The 23,247-nt window shown below is 39.0% G+C and overlaps 1 protein-coding gene across 1 annotated transcript in view; it reads left to right on the top strand.

Moving 5' to 3' along the window:
* The window catches only part of NPC1 (NPC intracellular cholesterol transporter 1), a 50,355-nt gene that overhangs the window by 3,977 nt on the left and 23,131 nt on the right, over window positions 1-23,247 (top strand). The window contains exons 2-9 of the mRNA XM_020785692.3: window positions 11,065-11,187; window positions 11,483-11,589; window positions 12,472-12,647; window positions 14,164-14,331; window positions 16,540-16,789; window positions 20,452-20,528; window positions 21,043-21,413; window positions 22,110-22,336. Of these exons, the coding sequence (XP_020641351.3) occupies window positions 11,065-11,187; window positions 11,483-11,589; window positions 12,472-12,647; window positions 14,164-14,331; window positions 16,540-16,789; window positions 20,452-20,528; window positions 21,043-21,413; window positions 22,110-22,336 (1,499 nt within the window). The remainder of the gene's footprint in view (window positions 1-11,064; window positions 11,188-11,482; window positions 11,590-12,471; window positions 12,648-14,163; window positions 14,332-16,539; window positions 16,790-20,451; window positions 20,529-21,042; window positions 21,414-22,109; window positions 22,337-23,247) is intronic.

Below are 23,247 nucleotides of genomic sequence, written 5' to 3'. Positions count from 1 at the left end.
GAGGCACCACTGTATAATTAAAAATATTTTCAATATCTGCATTTAAAAGAAATATATATACAGTATATCTGTCCCTCTATTTTTATACCCAGGTACAGGATCCCCTTGCAAGCATTATTCTGATAAGCCTATTTGGCCAGGAAGGAATTAAAAAGTTAGCTAAGAGTTAGCTAATTGGGTCCTGATTGACAGGGTCAAAAGTTCCGATTGCCCCAGTATGGTCCTGATTTCCCCTTTGAAAATTTATGTGAGGAGACTGTTTAGTCTCAGAAATCCTGAGAGAATATTAGAGCAAAACACAAGTGCTATCCATTTTTATAAGGTAAGGGAAAATACTTTGAATGTGCCTTACAAAATTGTTTGTTAGTTCCTTGAAAGTACATGGCAAAATATCCCTTTTTCAGTTGAACTGTCACCGCATTACTTTCTTTAAAGCAAACTTAGTTGTTGTGTTTACTCTTTAAAGAAAGGCTGTTTTTTCCCAAACTAATTATTTTACCTTTAGTTTCATTTTGTGAAGCTCCTGGCAAGCCTGTACCACACATACTCAGTGTTATAATAAAGTTGCTATTTTTCCCTTTTGAAAAGCCTTTTTTGAGGAGAAGAAAACTCTTTGTCCAAACTTCCCCAAACATGGCACAGAACATGAGAATAGAATATGTAGCATTTAGAAACAATTGCATTTTTTTAAACCTTTGTTGCATTTCCTAGTGCTCAGCTAGGTTGGATGGACTGCCTCAGCTGCCTTTCTGCATTATGCATCCTTCTGCATGTCCACTTTGTGGGAAACATTGACTTGCATCCTGTTTGTCAGGTACCCAGAGAAAGTGCAGTGGCATAAATTGCTGTGGCAAATTACTGCTAGTTAGCAAGTCACCACTCATAAGAGGGGCTGCTGCTAAGCACTGAGCCTTTCCCAGAAAAAAATTGAGCTAGAAAGCTATAAATTGCAGGGTGTATTGGCCAATTTGTATTCAATGGTGCAAAAATCAACTACCTATGATTTTAACTTACCTTTCATGTTCAGGTCCAAAGTGAACATGGCAGCACCTCCAGAAAAGTTCAGTGTGGAAGAGCATAGGACCATAATCAAGTTCCTGTTTCTCCAAGGGAAAGGCGCAAAGCAGATCCATGATGAAATGACACAAACTATGGATGACAGTGGCCGTTCATATGCAACAGTTAAACGTTGGGTTGTCAATTTTTAAACTGGCCATTTCGGTGTTGAAAGTGAGAAACCCAGTGGAAATAAAGCACAGCAATGTTTCTGTCTCTGTGCCTGCAAATGTGAAAGCCATCCATGGCATGATCATGGAGGACCGCAGAATAACAGACAAAAGTATTGCTATATATCTGAGAATATCACATGAGAGAGTTGGTGCCATTATCCGCAACGACTTGGAAAGGAGAAAGCTGGTAGCAAAGTGGATCCCCAAACTTTTGACAACCGAACAAAAGAGGAAACGTGTGGATTCATCGGTGGCTGTTTTGGAACGTTTTGCAAGAAATGAGTCAGATTTCCTGGGCAAACTGGTGATGAGACATGGATCTACTGTTATAATCCTGAGACAAAGAAACAGTCTAAGGAATGGAGGCACAATGGTTCCCCCAGGCCAAAGAAGTTCCGAGTGCAAAGGTCGGTGCAGAAGTAAATGACAACAGGTTTTTGGGATAAGTAGGGAGTTGGACTACCTCCAACAGTGTTCAACCATCAATGGAAAACATTACTGTGCTTTATTGACAAAGTTGAGGCAAAACATCAAGGAAAAACATTGAGGAAAGCTCTCCAAAGGTGTCATCCTGTTGCATGACATTGCCTCATCACACATTGCAGGCGAAACAATGGCAAAACTGATGTCCTTAAGCTTTCAAGTGATGCCTCATCCACTCTCTTCTCCCGACCTGGCTCCTTCTGACTATTATCTGTTCTCCAAACTCAAAAAACACCTAAAGGGACAACAATTTGGGAGTGTTCTGGAGGCAACTAATGCTGCAAATGAGTGGTTACACCAGCCGTTGAAGAATTTTATTTGCAGGGACTTAAGAAGCTGCAGGACAGATGTCACAAGTGCATTGACTTCTTAGGGGAATATGTAGAATAATGTGGCAGTTATAGCTTCCTAGCTCAATTTTTTCTGGGAAAGGCTCAATACTTATCAGCACCCCCTCGTATCCTTTGTCTCACACAGTTTCATAAGCTGGTGTGCATGAAGCAGTTAGGAAAAGAGCTGGATGTCTGAGAAATAAATTGAGGCTAAGGCTTTCTACACCTGGTGAGGAGACCACTTTATAACTACAGTGGTGCCTTGACTTAGAAACGTTCCGACGTACGAACACTTTGATTTACGAACAGCTCCATTCGCAAAATTTTGCTTTGACTTGCAAACGGAGCTTTGACTAAATGTGGGGAAAGCGGATAATAGACTTTGGACTGCCTGGTACTGTAAATTTAAAATGGAAAAATTGGTTTTAATGTACTTGGTTTGATTTAAAGCTGCTTGGTTTTAAAGGTGTTCTGTTTAAAAGGTGTTCGTTTCCTCTCTCCTTTCCTGCCCTTTTTTTTAACCTAAGTCATCTTAGGTTAAAAAAAAATCTCCCCTTAGTGGTAGAGGATGGATTAACCACTTTTGCATTAGTTCCGAAGGGAACTAATGCTTTAACTTACAAACGACGCCTCTACAAACGAATAAAAAACAGCTGGAACGGATTAATTGGTTTTCAGTGCATTCCTATGTGAAATGCTGATTTGACTTACTAACATCTTCTGAGATGGATTAAGTTCGTAAATCAAGGCACCACTGTATCTGTGGAGTGAACTATACTTCCTGCCCAGCAGTTCATGTACTTTTCCTACTTCCATGCAGCTTTTTTTACTGGTTTGCATGAAGTTTTTATTTTCAGAATTGCCATAATTACCACATGACTGTCCTTAGTTTTATAGACATAAGGGCGGAATGAGGCAGGCCCATGCTATGTGCCTTGATATAAGTATTGTGTCATTTTATTGATGCTTTCAGCACCACATGCATAAAATTGGCTTCTGAGGATTGACTGTACAGTGGTGCCTTGCTTAACGGGCGCCCCGTTTAACGACGAATCCGCATAGCAACGAAGATTTTGCGATCGCATTGCAATGTTTTAGATAGAAAAAAATCACTTTGCGATGATCAGTACCCTGTTTTGCATACCGATCATCGCATAGCGATGATTTTCCAACAGCTGATTGGCAGTTCCAAAATGGCCGCAGGGTAAAAAAATGGCCGCCCGCTGTGTTTTCGCCCGGATTCCTCGCTTACCGGGCAGAAAAAATGGCCACTGTATGGAGGATTTTCGCTTAAAGGTGAGTTTTAAGCCCATAGGAACGCATTGAAGGAGTTTCAGTGCATTCCTATGGGCTTTTTAAAACCGCATAGCGACGAAATTGCTTTGCAGCGATTTTTGCTGCACGGATTATCGTCACTGTACGGGGCACCACTGTATTTGTACATGAGTTCTGATGTGAACCATATCAGGCTGCAAGTTGAGGGACTTACACTTCTGGATGTTTTGCTACATTTTAGCACAAGGAAACAGCAGGAATTTAAATTTCTTCCTGATATGATAATGTTCACCTGGCAGGGAAGTTTTATATAGAACATTTGGAAATATCTGTTAGATCCAGGATCTTTCTTTTAGTCTCAAAAGTTCTTTCTGCTCAGGTAGGTGTGGATCTTCATAAGATAGCTTTCTCCATTCAGCAATCCTCTGTGGCCTCTGTTTAGGATTTTCAGGGAGCTGGGAGAGTCAAATACATTTATTTATTTAGTGTCATTTGTAGGCAGCCTTTCTCCTGATTATATTGGAAAGAGAGGTTAATGGAGTCTGTTTCAAGTTGAAGGACAGTACTTTTGCTTTCCTCGATACAGTGGAATATATATATACAAAGAAATATACAGAGCTACCTTGACTGAATAAGAGCCTTGGGCTTTTATGTCCAGTGTTGTCAAAACTGATCAATGACAGTTCTCTGGTGTTTCAGGTAGGATTTTTCTTGCTGTATCTGAGATTCTGTGGGTTGAACTTCTGTATTCAAAACATGTGCAAAACTAGTGAGGTATGGCATTTCCCTTTTCTGATCGAGAAGTTTATAAGAAAACATGGATGAGTGTACAGTACTTTAGGTACCATGGATCTTATCAGGCCTTGCTGGAAGGAATAATTTAGGGCTGCAGAGGAATTATCACATGAGCTTTATTGTTGCAGTCCTCACTGTGGTTTGTTTCATTATCCTAAAAGTTGAAGAGGTGCCCGTTTGTAATATATTATTACACATATGTTTATGTTTTTATGTTACCTGAACAACACTTAGACAAGAGTTTAAAATAGCCTTCACCTGCCTTCCCTTTCCCCTATTCCTCCATTGGTCATGCTACTATACGATGTGTTCAGGATGTGATTTTCTAGAATTCAGTGTAGTCATTTCTCCATGTAATTCCAGTACTAAAACAACAGAATTTTTGTACAGTGGGTGATAAATCAGAAGACTAAATATGAAAAAAAAAAAAAAGTATGGGATTTTTGCTCTGTCATCAGTGTAAGGGAACACTGGTCAAAACTGTGCCAAGATACCACTGGAAGTTTTGTAAAAAGAAACATTGTGGAACTAAAACAATGGTGCCTCAATTCTTCTTGAAAAGGCAAATGTTTTGTAGAAGCATGCCAACTGTTTTCCTGGCATATATGAAAGACTTGTACTCTATACATGTTCATATATATTCATATGGTAATTGAGTAGGGAAGAGATGACAGATCACAACAGGAACATAAACGTGTAATTTTCTTGTGTACTTTGTTGTTGTTGTTTTTAAATAAGCTGCAGTAAGCTGTTTGTAAACATAAGAGTTGCTTTTTGCATAGGAGTATGCAAAATAAGAAATGATGCAATCACATTCTCTTGGTTGACGATAAGCTTCAAATCAAGTTAAATCACTGGGTGAAAAACTGACAAAATTATTCTTAACTGTAATTGTTACTTTCAGATGGAACATGGTACATGAACATTCGTGAGAGCATTTCTTAATGCAAACATTAAAAATTATACATCGGTATATTTTTTTTGTTCACCTTCTTTTCATGAACTACTTTGTGAGAGATATTTTCCCAAGAGGTAATATTCTGTATCAAGGGAAAACAGAAAACACTCCAAATGCTTCTTTAAGGATTTTAGTGCAGACAAACTCACTGTTGTTTGGAGGCAGGATTGAATGACTTGACAAGTGCCTTTGATATCAACAGTAGAGGAATTCCATACCTCTTTTTGCTCTTCTTTTGAAATGAGTATATATCTGTAATTATGACTGGCAAAATGGTGCTGTGGTTTCCATGTCACAAAGTTAAATAATAAATCCTAGCAGCCAACTGACCTACACTTCTGTTTAGAGACAGGACTAATATCTGTGGCAATACAGGAATATCCTGCTTCACAGTGGTTTCATTTGGAGATGAAAATAAGCCCAGGCAGCAGGTGGTGTTGTATTAGACTAAGTATGTGCCAAAAACATGTACCAGTCTGTGTGGTATGTGTTTTTGGCACATACTTTGTGCCACGACAAAAAAGAGGCATAAAACACTGGTCGACCATGAAAATCTGTGAAGCTCAGTTTCTCAGCACCGAACTCAGTCATCTGAATTGGGCCCTACAGGCAAATGGCTATTCTAAGAATGAAATCACAAGAGCCATCAAACTAAGAAAACAACACCAAACTGAAGAGGAAAAACAGCCACCCAAAAATAAAGTATTTCTGCCATACATCAAAGAGGCCACGGACCGCATGGGTAAGCTTTTGAAAAAATACAACCTACAAACAGTATTCAGGCCCACCACAAAAACACAACAAATGTTACGGTCAGCGAAGGACAAAAGGGACCCTCTCACCACTGCAGGAGTATACTGGATACCTTGCAGTTGTGGCCAGGTATGTATTAGAACCACAAAACGCAGCATCCACAGCAGAATCAAAGAGCATGAGAGACACTGCAGACTAAAACAACCGGAAAAATTTGCAGTAGCCAAACATGCCCTGAAACAAGCTGGACATGAGATTCTATTTCAAAACACAGAGTACTGGACAACACCAGCAATCATTATGTTAGACTGCACAGGGAAGTCATTGAAATCCACAAACACCAGCAGAGCTTCAACAAAAAAGAAGAAAGTCTAAAACTCAACAAAGCCTCATATAGTCACAGAAGATCAAGACCTTGAGGAAAGTGAAGCACGCTTTCCAAAGGTTGGTCAAAAGACTGTGTAGCTGAACCCAGACTAATTGCTTAATTACTAATCTCTGTTACCATACTTTCTCACTATTTGTGGGGGTTGTATTGCTGATCTTCATATATAGCTGCTAAGGAACAGAGACAGGAGAGATTTGATACAATATAATTTCAAAAATTCCCTTTTTTCTAGGAGAAAAGCCAAGGTTGAACATAGACCATATGAATATGTTCTTGTAAACAAAGTACGTTATGTACAGAGAACTACTGAAGGTCCTTCCTAAGAAAAACATAGCATCTTATCTCTAATAGTAATAATTGCATGTCTCAAATCAATTCTGACATGGTGACTCTTCAGTGTCTTCTACCTAGAGAACACACAGAAGTGGTTTACCATTCCCTTTTTCTGGGAATGCCTTGGGACTGTGCAGTTTGCCCATGGCCACACAGGCTGGCTCTATTCACAAGAGGCACAATGGGGTATTGAACTCCCAACATTGAAGTCATACCTAAACCACTGAGTTATAAAGCCAGCTTATACTATCTTTAAAACAATGTTTTTAGTTTGTTTCAATTATTTATATGCTACCTTTCTCTCCAAAGAGGAGCCAAAGAGGTTCACAAGAAGTAAAATGATAGAACAAACAACAGTTTTAAAATTACTACCATATTTTTGCTCTATAAGACACACTTTTTCCTCAAAAAAAGTGGGAGGGAAGTGTGTACATCTTATCGAGTGAACAGCGCTCTCCAGGGCCCAGCGGGGGTGGGTGGGGAGCCTCCGAAGGGTCCGAGAGTGCCTTCCAGGACCCTTCCGAGACTCCCCCCCACCCTCCTGCGGGGCCAGCAGGCCAAAATTGCCCGAAAATTTTTTCCTGTTTTATTCCCCTAAAAATGAGGTGCGTCTTATGGAGAGGTGCGTCTTATGGAGCAAAAAATATGGTATATACAATACATATACAGTATTGAAAACAAATGTATATTAAGATTAAAAATAATGTAAAATATTTAAACATCTGTAAGATTTTAAATGACCATTCTTGAGACACTTACTGGTTAAAAACCTGCTTGAAGAGGAAGGTATTTGCCTGATGACGGAAAGACAGGAGAGAGTGGGCCAACCTGGGTTCTTGACGCAGGCTATTCCAAAGCCTACAAGGCCCTCTCTTGTATCCTTCCCAAACAAGCTTGGAAAGGTGGTATAACTGAGAGAATGGCCTCCCCAGATTATCTTAAAAGTTTCATATAGAGTGATACCATCCTTCAAATAGCCTGGACTCAAACTGTATGGAGTTTTATAACTAGCACTTTGAATTGGGCCTGGAAACAGACTGGCAGCCAGTGAAGTTTTTGTAATAAGGGAGTTACATGTTTCCTTTAACCAGTGCATCAGCAGTCTGGCTACAGCATTTTGAACCAGCTGGTTTCTGAACACTTGAAAGCTTCAACTGGAAATCAAATGAAAACCTCTTTAAATTGGTTTATTTGATTGACAGTGGAGGGAATTCTTTTTTCTTTTGAGTTAATTTTGCTGTAAATATTGCTTACTGAAAAGCATGCCCAGAAAAATCTTAGAAATGCACATTGAGTCAGAAAACATTAATTGTTTTAAAATAATTATGAGTTGTAAACATAGTTGGTTTGTGGCTGTTGCATCAGTAAGAGTTAAAAGCATAATTTAGTTAGCTAATTAGCATTCGCATAATACTTAAAATGTATTTTCCAGGTATTAAATCAGAAATTGACTAAAAAAAACTTGTCAGTAATCCTGTTCAAGTAATACATGCGCCTTAATGTCATCCAGCCCATGGAGAGTTGTGGGTGAAGAATCTTTTTCTCTAATGTAGTTATCCCTTCTTTACAATAGCTCTGAAAAGTTTCCGGTATTAATGTCCTCCTGTTGTGGAATAGGGAAAGGAAGCTGAGTTTGCATGGTTTTTGGAACTTTTTTCTACTTTCTGCATAATCCACAGCTTTCTGGTGCCCAACCCAAGGAAGAGTTAAAAACTAATATGTTTAAGAGAATAGTGGTTTGCTTGTGATTGTCTAGTGGTGAGTCACTCAGTGATGAATAAGGTCCGAACTAGGGCTATTGCCATTATGTCAGCTCTCTGTACAGTGTTTCCTTCCTATCCTAGTCTGTGGTGTCTGAATAGAGCACTCTGTCGTCTGAGACAAAAGACAGATGCTTCCTTCCATTCACTTGAATGGCGTGTTATTATCAGATGACTGTCACATGGTGCATGTGAAACCTCTTATCTTAAGAATTTTTTGCACTGCAGATTTTTCTCTAACTTCATCTTTAGTTGTGAAACTTCAGTGATTTTCAGTACACATTTCATTACAAAAATTTAAGACTGTGCAACTTTTTAACACATTGTTCTGATTAAATCAATATTAAAGGAAGTGTTATGCAAGTAGATAAGGGAGAACAAAAATGCCTTCATTCATTCAGAAAGAAGTTGCTTGTTGAATTTGCCAAGACAATGTTTAGTTGACTTGAATTTTGAGTAGTGATAATTCTAGCATCCTCAGCTCAGATTTGAGGTTATTGCTGTACTGTAGTTAATACTTTTCTGTAATCGGCTGCAGGGAAACCTGGCACCCATAACATACTTTCCTGCAATACAACCCCATACTTTTGATAGACAATACTAAATGTAGGTATTAAATGTAAATAAGAAATCTCGGGCTGCATATCCCTATGTCTGTATGGTCATAAATGAGGTCTAGGTAATGACGTTGGTTGTTGTAGCTGATGGCTTTGCCCACTTTAGGTGTGTCCTCCCCCTCTGATACATGGCTTTTTCAAGTTTGCCTGGAACCAGTTTGACTTGAAGGCTGAGAAGGTTTTCCATTCCAGTATAAACCATATAAATATTAAAATGTGGTTTCTAAGATCACTCATTTGCTGTTAATGGTTGTTCCCAAATATATGTGTTCACTCTAGGTAGTTTTCTTCTGCTGTACCAAAACAAAATTTTCACCTAAATATTCTTCTTCAAAAAAGATCTCTGGAAAGTTTATCTTATAGCACCTGAATTTTTCCTAGGTGTTTGTTGGGTATTATTATTATTATTATTATTATTATTATTATTATTATTATTATTATTATTATTATTATTATTATTATTATTATTATTATTATTAGTAGTAGTAGTAGTAGTAGTAGTAGTAGTAGTAGTAGTAGTAGTAGTAGTAGTAGTATTAGTAGTAGTAGTATTAGTAGTATTAGTAGTATTAGTATTAGTATTAGTATTAGTATTATTAGTATTATTAGTATTCTTAGTATTCATAGTATTCATAGTAGTAGTAGTAGTAGTAGTAGTAGTAGTAGTAGTAGCAGTAGTAGCAGCAGCAGCAGCAGCAGCAGCAGCAGCAGCTGTAGCTGGTGTAGTTGTAGTTGTAGTAGTTGTTGTTTTGTTTATATGCCGCATTTCTCCCAACAAGGGACCCAAAGCGGCTCACAACAGTAAAATACATCACAATATTAGAACATTTGATGTGATGAAAGGGTTTTTTTTGTAGCCTTTAGTGTACAACTGCATGTTGGGTGGAGAATTCCATTTGTTAATCTTTTTTTGTCACTCCTAAATCTACTGTCAACTTTGCTATTGAATACTGAGTTCTAGTGGTAAAAGAAGAGAAGCCTCTTCCTGTTCACTTTCTATTTGCCATGTATAATTTTTGTAGAGCTCATTGACTCCCCTTTGGATGCTGAAGCTAACTGGCATGTATTGATTTCATAGTTATTTTTTGAAAGAAACAGGCATTTGTCATACAGTGGTAATTATGTTTTTACATTTAATAGCGATGAAACCTGATTTTTTAAGTCTGCCTAAGTCAGAACAATTAAAAGAAACACTCAGGACCAAAGTCAAAATTTCCCATTTGAAAATATATTTCAGATATTAAAATTTGCATTCTAGATACCAGCAGAAAAAATGATTTTTTTGCAAACTTCAAACATCTGTGAATATTGATTTTAGCAGTACATTCAGTCAGTTTCCATCTTTCTATACATCTCTTATATGAGAACAGGATATACAGTGGTGCCCCGCGTAGCGAGGAATTAACCTTCACTATGGGGAAACATTGCTATACGGATCAAAAAAAAAAAACCATTGGAAGGCATTAAACATCGTTTAATGCGTTTGAAATGGGCCCAAAACTCACCGTTCTGTGATGTTTCCCCATGTTCCGGCGGCCATTTTCGAACTGCCGGACATCTGTTCCCCTTGCATTGCGAAGAAACATTGGCATGCGATTGCATTAGCGATCGCAAAATCCGCATTGGTATGCGGATTCATTGTTAAACGGTGCGCTCGTTATGCGAGGCACCACTGTATAGTGTACAGTAGAAATACAGAAGATCAATATAGTTATCCCTTTATACATATTCTTAAAAATACAAGTTGGTATCAGAGACATTAGACAAGATCTACAAAATTGCAACAGTAGTTCTGAGTATTCAACAGGGTATTTAGTTTGTACTGTATTTATTTAGCCAGTAGCAAACCCCATGGCACATGTGTGATTGCTTTTGAAAATGAAATAATCTTCAAATGCAGGTCTGCATTTCAAACAAGGTAGTGAGTATGTTGAAACCTGGGTTTCCTTAACTTCTGGTATCCAGTAAATATTAAAATATCTGTTAAAATTGTGGTGCTTGATATGAGCTGATAATCATATTAGCCTGTTGCAGCATCAAGATTAACAGACGTATTGCTGTGACATGCTTGACTTTTCTTTCTTATCATCTTGTGTAAGTCCTTAATTAGAATATTAATTCATTTCCCCCCTGCTGTATAGGTATTTGCAGACTCATGTATCTGGTATGGCCAGTGTGGGACTGCTTTTGCAGATAAAAGATATAATTGTGAATATAATGGATCAGCATTGCCACTACCAAAGGATGGCTATGATTTGGTTCAGGTAGGTCTCTTATGAATTAAAGTTGTACTAACTATATCTTAAAATTTAGTAGAATATGTATAATTATTAGGATCATAATTTAATTTTAGAAATGGGGATAGAAATGGATAATGGAAATAGAAATGGTGCAAAAGACATTTGCATATCAGATTAATCAGTATATTTTTATGTTACTGAATTAATATTTCTAATAAAACGATTAATATTTCATTTGTCACCTTGATTCGTGAGTAGGGAAAATCTGAGGCCACATTATTTTAAAAATATTTTTAAGTATATATTTTTTTTCCTTAAGGAACTCTGCCCAGGTTTCCTCTTTGAGAATGTGAGTCTTTGTTGCGATGTTGAGCAACTTCGTACTCTGAAAGCCAACTTGGAACTGCCTCTGCAGTTTCTTTCCAGGTATTTTATTTATTTATTTATTTATTTGATTTGATTTGTACGCCACCTATCTGGGCTACCAGACCACTGTAGGTGGCTATGACACTCTAGGTATGTGGGGGAGCTGTTGCATTTGGGACCTTCTGTGTAGGGAGGGGATTTATTGGTTTTCAGTACACTACAGGAAGTAAGGAGGAATTCAGTTTTCTGTAGAAGGTGAAGGAAATGTTACACCTTCAATATTATATCTCTCTTAATTCAGATAATATTCTGGATATTATTCTGTTCATGATAGAATGCTACTAGGTGGATGCATTTTAATAAGCAAGTTTCAGATAAGGTTCATCAAGTTGATATGTATGAACATTGGCTGCTTTATTCTGCTTAATCTAGAAATAAGAAAGGAGTTATCTTAAGAAATTCTGTAATACATTTTTATTTGTAATTTTTTATGTACAGTATGTATATGTGATTCAATTTGCCCTTTTTATAGTGTGGTGAGGGCAAAATGTTGCATGGTGTTTTCCGAGTCTTAGACTACAAGCGCATGCTCTCTTAATATGGGAGTAATTTCTGTGGAAATACTGGGGCTGACTTTTGAGTACGCACAGATAAGATAAGGTCACTGGTTGTGTGCAACTTCACTACTGTACTTTATTTAGTTGGATTTATTTTTCTAAAGTTGTTCCTGGTATTTCCTATACAAAAAAGCTAGAAAGTTCAGCTGATTATCCACAGATTTCAAGAATATACTGCTAATTTAAAGGTTGACACTTAAATCTGCTTTGTTTTCTTTCTGCAAAATGAATATACTTTTTTGCCTTTATTCCATGCACACATAACTAAAAATGTACAAATCCCTGAAGCTGAATAACCTGAGCACTGGACAATTTTGCCTTCTAGGTGTCCATCATGCTTTTATAATTTATTAAACCTGTTCTGTGAACTCACCTGCAGTCCTCATCAATCTGCATTTCTAAATGTTACAAAGACAGAACCATATCTAGATCCAAGTACAAAAACAAATAAAACCAGCATTACAGAGCTACAGTATTACATTGGAGAAACATTTGCTAATGGTAAGGAAATGGACGGATTAGTTGCATTTTTTCCATTTTTTTCAATTCTTTAAAAATTGTATAATGAATAATCATTTCCATATATAATGTGTGTAAATAAGGGAAATAGCATCACCTACCTTCCCCTATTCCTTTTTTCAAGCTTCCATGGAACCTCACATGTTGACACTCTCTTCCTGAATACTCATAGCTAGAGTTTGAGAGGTCAGAGGAGTTCAGGTTAGTCTCCTAGACCAGTGGTTCCAACCTTGCATAACCCAGGCGTTCTTGGACTGCAGTTCCCAGAAACCCCAGGCAGCACAGCTAATGGTGAAGACTCCTGGGAACTGCAGTACAAGAACACCTGGGTTACTCAAGGTTGGGAACCACTGTCCTAGACTGTGGAGCTGATTCTTCCCCTCTGTTTGAGATAACAGCAGTGTAGTTTATTTTAAATCAAAACAGTTCAATCAGTAAGAGAGGTCTAAAAACAATTGTGCAGAATTATCATTAAGCATGCTAATTTCCTACTGAATATTGCTTATACTATTCAGTACTTGGATGTGCATTTATATATTTTTAATCTGTTGAGTGGACATATGGTATTTCAAATATTTCTTAAAGGAATATAGAACAACCAGCAACTCTAATAACTTCTTGAATAGATGTGATTGCATTGTGCGTATGGGAATATAGGAACCTGTGTGCTGTCAATTTTGCTTTTCCATCTGTCCACTGTTGCTCCTTTCTGCTTCACTCTGACATGTTCTAGCCTTGCTTTCACAAAACTAAACCATCAGACAAATGAAATGCTTATGATTCCTAGGTTAAGTAAGGTCTGATGGTCACTGGGCAAATAAGAGCATTCTCATGAAATGAAAATAAAGTGTCTTTGTTGGTTGAGTGCATATAAATATGAGAAATAATTAAATTGGTTCTTCGCTTTCAGGTAAATGGTTTAAATCAATGTAGAGGTAGCAATTAGTTTTATCTACATTGTTCTTCAACAGGAAAAATTGAGAATTGTTCCATTTTGTTAAAGCCTTATGAGGAGATGTAATTCACTTTTATCTAGCTGGGCAGCAATTAAAGTCGAGCAATTGCCTTGATAATCACTTTGTCATATCCTGCCTTGCTAGAGGGAGTGTCTTGAATAGAGCATTTGTTGCCATAATAAACAGAATATGCTGCTATAGCATTGGGTTGTGTTATTTGTCCTTGTCTCCTACCTTCTTTGCATGGCTCATTTTTACAGAAGGCAGTTCTGATTTGTGTGAAAGGCAATCTGAAAAAAATAAATGCTTCTCACTTACATTGCAGTAGACAGATAACAATGGGGATACCCATTGTAATGAGGAAACTGGTTAGATGAAGTACTTGAAGTGCTTATCTAGAACTGAGTCAAAACTGTTCCTCTTTAGTTCTCTTGGGTTGAACTCAGATTGCTTTATTGCTGATTTAGCTTTTAGGTTTTTGCTTTTGTTTTATCCTTCAATATCGCTGTCTTGGTCTGTTCCTTTATTTAATTGCACTTCAGCTATGTATAATGCCTGTAAAGATGTGGAGGCCCCATCAAGCAATGTTAAAGCATTGGGATTATTGTGTGGAAAAGATGTTAAAGAATGCAATGCAACAAACTGGATCGAGTACATGTTCAGTAAGGATAATGGCCAAACTCCTTTCAATATGATCCCGATATTTTCAGGTAAGAAACAGAAATTAATTAAAATATTTTTCCTTATTGAGCATAACTAGTGGGAACTGCTATCTTGGAATATTTAAATGGTGTGTTTTAGAACATAAGAAGAGTCACTACACATCAGTCCAAAGGCCTATCAATTTTGGCATTTTGTTCCCATAGTGGCCAGCCATTTACCTATAGGAAGGCTGCAAACTGGACATGAATACAACAGCACTCTGTGTTCATGATCTCCAATAACCGATACACAAGGGCATACTGTCATATTCAGTACTAAAAAAAGTCAGCCATGTTTACTGTAGTTGTGTTCAAATGGCAATGTAACTGTGCATTTGATAAAGTAGAGTGTATCTACTAAACATGAAACCTGGGAAACCTGTGTTTTTCCCATATAGTGATGGACTCCAGTTTCCATTGGTCTAAACCAGGGATCTCAAACATGCGGCCCGGGGGCTATTTGCAGTGTGCCGGATGATAGTTTGTGGCCCCCGCCTTGCCTGACCCCCCTGAAGTGCCCACACGTCCTCTGCTGTCAAGAGTCAAAAAAAAGCCTCGCCTCGCTTGCCGGCTGTCCCCAAGACAGCACCTCTTGCACCCTCCATCTGGAACTGCAGCCTCCCAGCCAGCCTGCCTGTCTGCCGGCTGGCAGGCTGCAGTTCAGGATGGAGGGTGCAAGAGGTGCTGTCTTGGGAGAGAGCCGGCAAGCGAGGCACGCTGCTGGCCCTTTTCCCTGAGCGCCCGAGCTGCTGCTGAGCGATGCCTGAGAACGGAGCTTGCTCCTGTCCTCGGAAGAGCACCTCCAAGCCGCCAACAATAGCTGCCGCTGCCACCGCCTCTTCCAGGAAAGTGGCTGTCTGGCTGTCTTTCTTGGCACCCCCAACACCAGCCCGGCCAGTGGCCGCCTCAGCACCCGGCGGTGCTTCCTCCTCTTCCTCTTCATCCTGCTTCAGCCGCCTCGGCTCTGGAGGCTGCCTGGACTCGCCTCGCAAAGTTTGGTCCTCTGTCATGGTTGGGGGTAGCTGCTTCTGCTGAGTGTGCCTTTTTTTTAAAGAAGGCCCCTCAGAGGAAGGTTGTTGTCCCTTGCAACAAAATAACAAATCGTCTTGTAGGGCCTTACAGACCAGAACAGTAGCAACTTTTGACCATCCAGAAGTTGACTTACAAGTACTCCCATCAACCCTCACTACAGGACAGATGTAGTGCCTGTGCCCCCCCACCTCGTTCTGTTTAATTTCGCAGGTACTGATGGGGGCTTTTGTCCTTTGGGAAGGCAATTCTGTGAGGGTTTTTAAAAAGTTTTAAGTCGTGCCCTCCCCCCCCCCCCGCTAGGTGGTCGCTGGCGCTCCCTCCCTTCTCCGCTTCTTCGTCCTGCTGGTGGTGGTAGGATGGTAGTGAAGAAGGAGCTGGAGGGGATCGTGGCCGGCGACGAGGGCTCGCACGCCCCTCCTCCTCCTCGAAGCCCCATCCGGGCTAAGGAAACTCCTTGGCGGCTTCTTATGGCTTTTGCTCTGCTTGGCAGAAAATCTGATGCGGCCCAGCCTCACCCAGACTCTGCCTCCAGTGACACCCGGGTAAATTGAGTTTGAGACCCCTGATCTAAACCATCTGTCCTGTAGTGAGGGTTGATGGGAGTACTTGTAAGTCAACTTCTGGATGGTCAAAAGTTGCTACTGTTCTGGTCTGTAAGGCCCTACAAGACGATTTGTTATTTTGTTGCAAGGGACAAACATGGGTGTCCCTTTGTTATTTTTGTTCAAACATGTTCATGCTGTTGAACTGAAACTTTTCTAATGATTTAGTAATGAAGCCTTTAATTAAAACTATTCATATTTGCTTATATCTATTTTAAAAAACCCAGTCTATAGCACCCCCAAATCTCCCAGAAAAGAAAAGAAAGAAAATTTTGGGGGGAAAATCCTCTAATTGTCCTTGTGTTCTCTGGAGGGTGGGGGCATTTTTTTCAAGTTTTGGGGGGCTTGCAGCACCTACGGGTCACATATTTTTAAAATGAAATATATATTTTGACTGCTGGAGGGTGCTACAGGAAATTCCAGTGCGGAAAAAGCCAAACTGTTGTAAGAAAAGCAATGGCATGGGGGTTGTGCGAATGAATGTAGCTCTTCAAGGTCCAGAGATGGACACATGTGGAAGTTGTCCACTCTCTTCTATAACTACAAGCTTTCTGCTTTTGCGTGCGAACTTTTATCTTTTTAGATACTCCTACCCATGGGATGACTCCAATGAATAATGCTACCAAAGGCTGCAATGAGTCAGTGGATGATGTCACAGGACCCTGCAGTTGTCAGGATTGTTCTGTTGTTTGTGGCCCCAAACCACAGCCTCCTTCACCTCCTGCACCTTGGCTTCTGCTTGGCCTGGATGCCATGTATGTCATCATGTGGATCGCCTACACAGCATTTTTACTTATCTTTTTTGGAGTGGTTTTTGGAGTTTGGTGTTACAGGTAAATAGCCATTTCTCTCTAAAAAACACACACCATCTATTGTGGGGGGTGGGGTGATAATTATGAACTTGTTTACTGTAAAGAAATACACAGTTTCAATAGTGCTGTTCAGTACATATCCATAGCAAAACAACACTTGGTTTTTATTCAGTATTTGATCAGTTAACTACTCACTCATACCACATTCCCTGCAATCTATTAAAAATGCATTTGATACATAAAAGTGAAGGTCAAGCAATTAAACACTTGTAAACTTCAGACCTGCGCAAGCTACTATTAATTGAGTTAGAAACTGGTTGAGTGGCATGCCTTGAGGTCGCTTTTTATAGTGGTGTTGTGTTAGGCAAAACTCCAGCATTGCAGGATCGATCATGCATTATATCTTCAGCTGAATCAACTGTAGCTCTGAAATCTCAAAGGGACAGAAAATGAGACAAAGCAAACAACTGTCCTGTGAACAGTGGTTAGTAGTCATAGGCTGTTCCTGCCCTAATTGCTTGCTTTAAAAAGGAGTGTATAGGGAAATAATGCACCCAATTGTATATCCAGCACTTGATTCCTTTTTTTTATTCTTACCAATTGATGTTTAGTACAATGAAACAATTGTCTCATATTTCATAGAAGCCTCTAGAAAAATTGGTTTGTACAAACTCTTCTGTAGATGCAGTTGTACTCTTGCTGAGAAAACAGACATTTTGAGTGTTTGAATGTATTGTTTGAAAAGTCAAAAGTCTATAACAGGTTTGAAATTAAGAGATAAATCTGTTTTAAAAGGTGTAAAAGCTAAATGTTGTGCTCTCAGTCAAAATAGCTGTAGCTCTGTCTATTAACATGCATATTTCATGAACTGCTCGTTATGAAAAGCAAGGCGAGAACTGTCAAGAAGTACAGAGGTTGCAGTAACACGACTGCTGTTGGACAGGGGAGGGGTTGGGACCTTGTGCTCCATTCTTGTTGTACTTCAGTTCCCATCACCTCCAAACAGCATGGTCAGAAATTATGGAGAATGTAGTTTAACAATATAAAGTGTTGTAGTTTAACAGTACAACAGGTCTGGAACAATAGAAAGTATGGTCTGGAAGCTCCCAACTTTCCTGCTCCTGGTATAAAGTATATACAAATTGAGTTGAGCAGGAAACAGGCAGTGATGGTGGCTCTGTGTGGACTATTGTGCAAAATGTTACAAGTGCTTTTTCAGATCTGTGACAGAGGTATATTTGTTTATATTTTTATGTTAGGAGCCTGTAGATTTGCATTCTGCACAGACCTGAGAAGAGTTTAAATGGTATCTGTAAGATGGCGCTGAAGAATTAAGGAACATTTTGTACATTAAACTGAAAAATAAGATAATGTTTTCCTTGAGTTGTGCTTTTCACGGAAGGATTACACAGCAAGAGTGGAACATGAATTCTTCATCAGTGATAGTCTCTATGTTCAGGAGAAGGTTATGGTAAACTGAAGATTAGACTTCCTGACACATATAGGCTGAAATCCCATAGTAAGTTACAAGTGGAGTAGGTCCATTGAATCACTGGTGATTTGGTGGATCAACTCCTTTGTAAATTCCATTGATTCATTAGGCCTACTCGGTTTGTGACTTACTACTAGATTTCAGCCATAGTGGTTTTAAAAAGATTCAAGTGATCTACACCTGAAACCAAGTGTGATAAAATTAATGAATACATTCAGCACTATAAAATGATAAGACAGAAACATTCTATTTAGACGTGCAACCTATAAAAGGCAACTGTACCATTCTATAGTCACTATTCTAGTGGTGCTTTTGGAGTGGAAGGATCAGCTGACAGGGTGCTGTCATTCCCAGGGGATGTCTGAATACGTACATGTTCCTCGCATTATTTGAGGAAGCTCATAAAAACATTACCACAATGCAAAGGAAAAGGCCTCCACAAGCAATAGTATATTTTGAAAGTGATCAGGACTAGCTGTGGCACGCAAGCACTAACACTAAGATGTACAGCCTTGGCCCTATGCTGCTTTGCAGGTGAATAAACCAGTCTGGTGTGGTAGAGTTCAGCTTGTTCAAAACAGGTAGACATAGCACTCAGTGAAAGCTGTAGAATCATTACTATGTGCTCAAAGCCAACCACTGTTGTTAAAATGAAGGTACAACTAGACAGTGATGATATCCTAGGCTAGATTGGGCTAAACATGATCACTGAGATTTCGAATGATCATTACATTCACATGCCAGGATCTGGTGGTTTCAGGATAGGGAACCACACCATATCTCAAAGTGATCCAATTTAGTCCATTCCTCTGTCTTAGCCTCCATGCCCCCTCATCTCTCCTGCTTCCCCCTGAGTGGGGAAAAGCTGTTGTTGTTGTTGTTGTTGTTGTTGTTGTTTCATTTATTGGTAAGTGGTGTATTCCTTCATTGGCTTACCACCTAAGTGATATAATACTGCATTGTTGGAGGAAACACCTATCAGTGCTGCTTTGGTTCAACACCAGTGAGCACTACCATGCTTAATAAAACAATAACACTAGCCCCTGCCAGGGATCCAAAAAGGTGCATATAGCCATAGGAAAGGGTTGGGCTGGTTCACAATTGCTAGTACATCATGTAGTGATCGGAAAATAGATACTGGGTTGTGCTGAAAATACCTGTGCATCCAATGACATATGGTGAATATAGTGGAAGACTCAAAACATCTATATCAACTGTTCACCTATTGTTTGGCTACCATCCTGCCTCCCCACCCCCAGATTGAAATCAAGAAAAAAAAACTGAGAACATTTGTAAATCTGGAAGAAACAGCAGAGAATACCAGGATTATAAATGCAGAAAACAAGAACTATAGATCTCTGAAACTGGATGGAACCCCAGGAAAGTTTAACCTCCAGTCATACAGAGAACTGGGTTCCTTGGAATTTACTACTGGGCCATGGAGTGGAGTTGGCAGAATCAAAGTGAACCTGTGAAAATGGGGTTTTTGCATTGACACTGTTATTTGAGAGTGCAGAAGAAGAGGCAATTTCACACCTATGTCAGTGTACTCTATACCCTTCCACGTGCACAATGATAAGTTAGCTATCCCATATACTCTTGATAATGCCTCTTATTGGACAAAATTATCTGATACATTTATTAGTTTCACTGTAGTGCTTCTGACATGAGGGAAAAAAGACTATTTCACAGAGGAGTATTGAAGTATAGAGCCCTCACTCCTTTGCCATAAATGTGAGCAGCATATGTGAAGTTTGCATAGGTATTTGGTTGATCGAAGTCAGAACAGAATCCTTTAGGACAGCCATTGATTTGACCCTGAATGCTTTACAGAAGTGGTCAGGTTTGGTGCAGGTTTCCTCTAGGTGTTTCCTCAACATCTTAGCAGTTGCAGTTGGCTTATATCTGGGTGTTTGGAATGCTGTTGAAGTTGATGTACTGTTTGCTAGTGAAGAGTCTGTTTCCAAAACTTTTCAAGAACTGTTCCATTCAAGATCTGTTCACAGCTTCACATACCAAAAAGATCAGGTTCTGTCACAGTTGTCTGTTTCTACAGCTTGTGTTATTAGGTTTATATCCAGCCAAATATAATATTTGTAAACTGTATCCTAGTTTATCTTGAAATTGCAGTAATAAGACAAATCTTAAAATCATGTCCTAAATAATGGTCTGTGTATATATCTCATTGTAGGAAAAGACACTTTGTTTCTGAATACACACCTATTGACAGCAACATTGCTTATTCTGTTAACTCACATCAGAATGCTGGTAAGTTCTAGGACATAACAGTTTAGTTTGACTGCATGTATCATGTATTCTCTTACTGCATGAATGGTTTTAATTGCCTAATGTGAATTGTTTTTATTGTGGAACAGTTTTTCCTGAAGAATCAGCTGTACATCATGTATTTCCTGAATAATCAGCTGTACATTTATATTTGTGTTATTTTCAGTAATAAAAGAGATCAAATAATGTCATTCTATTTTAAAATAACATTAGCTAATGCCCACCCCTCCATTTTAACATTTTCTTCTCACTACCATTTACTGTCTCCTAGCATAGAAGATGTGCCTTTTGATATATTGGCTGTGTAGTGCCCTATTTTCAGTGCATTCAGGATTAACAATAGCATGATGCTCTTTTCCATGTCATGCTGACAATTTTGCACCTATTTTGGGTTCAGGAAAATGAACTTAGTTAAAGGACTTGTTGGAAATGGAAACCTTCATTCTTCATGTTCTTGTTTTTTGCTTTTTGCTTTTTGTTTTTTTGTTTTTTGCAGGAGAAGCGACGTGGTGTGAAAGGCTTGGAGAAAAGTTTGAGAATGCTTTAAGAGTCACATTTACATCATGGGGGGCTTTCTGTGTTCGCAATCCAAGGCCTGTTGTTCTCTTTTCTGTGGTAATTATTGTCATGTGTGCCTCAGGTCTGACATTTGTCAAGTTAACTACCAATCCTATAGACCTCTGGTCATCTCCCAGTAGCCAAGCTCGAAAAGAGAAGGAATATTTCGATACTCACTTTGGACCTTTCTTTCGCACCGAGCAACTTATTATTCAAGCCCCACATGCCAAGCCAGATATCTACTCTCCATATCCATCAGGAGATGATGTTCCTTTTGGACCTCCTCTTACAAAAGATATCTTGCATCAGGTAGTACACCAGTTGGTTCTTTGCGCATTCGGTAGATAAAGGGATAGTGTTGGACTACTACTTCCTTCCTTTGATTACCACTTGTTAAGAATTTTTGCTGTACCACTTAAACTGTATTTAGATACTTACCTGCTGATTTTGCTGCTCAGCTCCCAGAATGCTGCTTCAGCATTTTGTACACCTTGCTAAACACAGGAGACTGTGATTCAGGTTATGAAGGGGAAAGGGGAGATTGTGGAAAATCAAATGATGACATAAAGCAAAACTGATCAAAGCAGCCTTGAAAACAAGGGATCAGTTCAGTAAGAACAACGTGACAGACCAAATGTTTGGCAAAAATGCTTCTTATACAAGCACATAAAATAGATTTTTAGTCCTGGCTAGGAGGTGGAATGAGTTTTTTATTTTTGTTAATGACAGCACATTCTCCTTCTGTCTTTCTCCTCCCACCCACCCATTATGATGCTTCTTTTTGGCTTTTAACCTCTTTTAGATTGTGTATTGAGAACAGACTTTTCCAGGTTTTTGAGCATCTAAAATCGATGATTATGTTTGTGTTAGGAGCCTAACTTTTTGTCAAAATGCACTTTATCTGAGGTTCATTCACTGTATATTATAGACAGATTCATGAAAATAGGAAAAATCATGTTCCTTTGCTGTATTAAATGCCACTTCTCCGGTTTCTCATATATCCAGGTGCTAGACTTACAGAATGCTATTGAAAACATAAATGCTACCTACGATAATGGCACTGTAATGCTGAAGGACATATGCCTGACTCCTCTTGCTCCCTACAACAACAACTGTACTATTCTGAGTGTGCTCAACTATTTTCAAAACAGCCATTCTGTCCTAGATCATAATATTCATGATGAATTTTTTGTTTATGCCGACTACCACTCTCACTTCTTATACTGTGTTCGGTAAGCTTTGTGGCGATATTCTCCCCATCCTCTTAAGGAAAATAGGAATAATTCAAAACTTACTTTATCAGTTTGGCAGGCTGAATTTCTTTTGTCTGTAATATTGTCCTTAAGACGGAGATTCTTCAGCCTGCTGTAACAAAATAAATGAGTCTCTGGCTCACTTTGGATTCCATTTGAAGCTTTCTAAAGCATAGAATCCATGAGTGAATCCATGAGTTCTGTCTAGCCTCATCCCCCCTCCCCCATTTAATTGGCAATTTCTGTTTGTATTCTGACTATTTTCCTGTTATGTCTAAACGGGGAAATGTAGGCTTAATGTCACATAATAGTTTGTGAAGCCCTAAATCATTGTTTGAATGGGGCCAGTCTTTCTGCTTGGAAGGTTTAGTAGTTCTGAATACCTGGAATTAGGTATCTGACAGTGGAGTCAGGTTGGAAGTTTCATTTCTTGCTGTGCCTCCTACAAGTAGAGACATCCTGTGTCTCTGCTTGTAGGGAGACAAGCTACATGGTCCCAAAGTGCCCCAAGAACAAAGGAATTGTAGGTCACTTCTGACTAGTCTGTAACGTGGATAACCCTGAAAAGGGTTGCCATGTTGGAATAGATTTGACAGCATATTGAACTTGTTTTAAGATAAGGAGGATTAACTGCTTTGATGAACATTACTTCCAGATAAGGTCTACTGTTAGATATGAAGTGTTAAGCAGTGGAATGAAATAGAGACTTAGGGAAAAAATGAGAACTTTTCAGAATAAATCAGAAGTTTTACAGGCTCCGCCATCTTGCTGAATAGCTCGTGGTTGCCTCATTTCAGCATCATATGCACTCTTAACAGCAGATGTATTAGTTGGATTAATTGATAAATTGTGATTACTCAGTATTGTCATTGGCAACATTCCCTGTAATG

This window comes from Pogona vitticeps, chromosome 4 (genome assembly GCF_051106095.1).
Source record: "Pogona vitticeps strain Pit_001003342236 chromosome 4, PviZW2.1, whole genome shotgun sequence".
Classification (NCBI taxonomy): Eukaryota; Metazoa; Chordata; class Lepidosauria; order Squamata; family Agamidae; genus Pogona; species Pogona vitticeps.
This window is presented reverse-complemented; position numbering and strand designations above follow the sequence as displayed.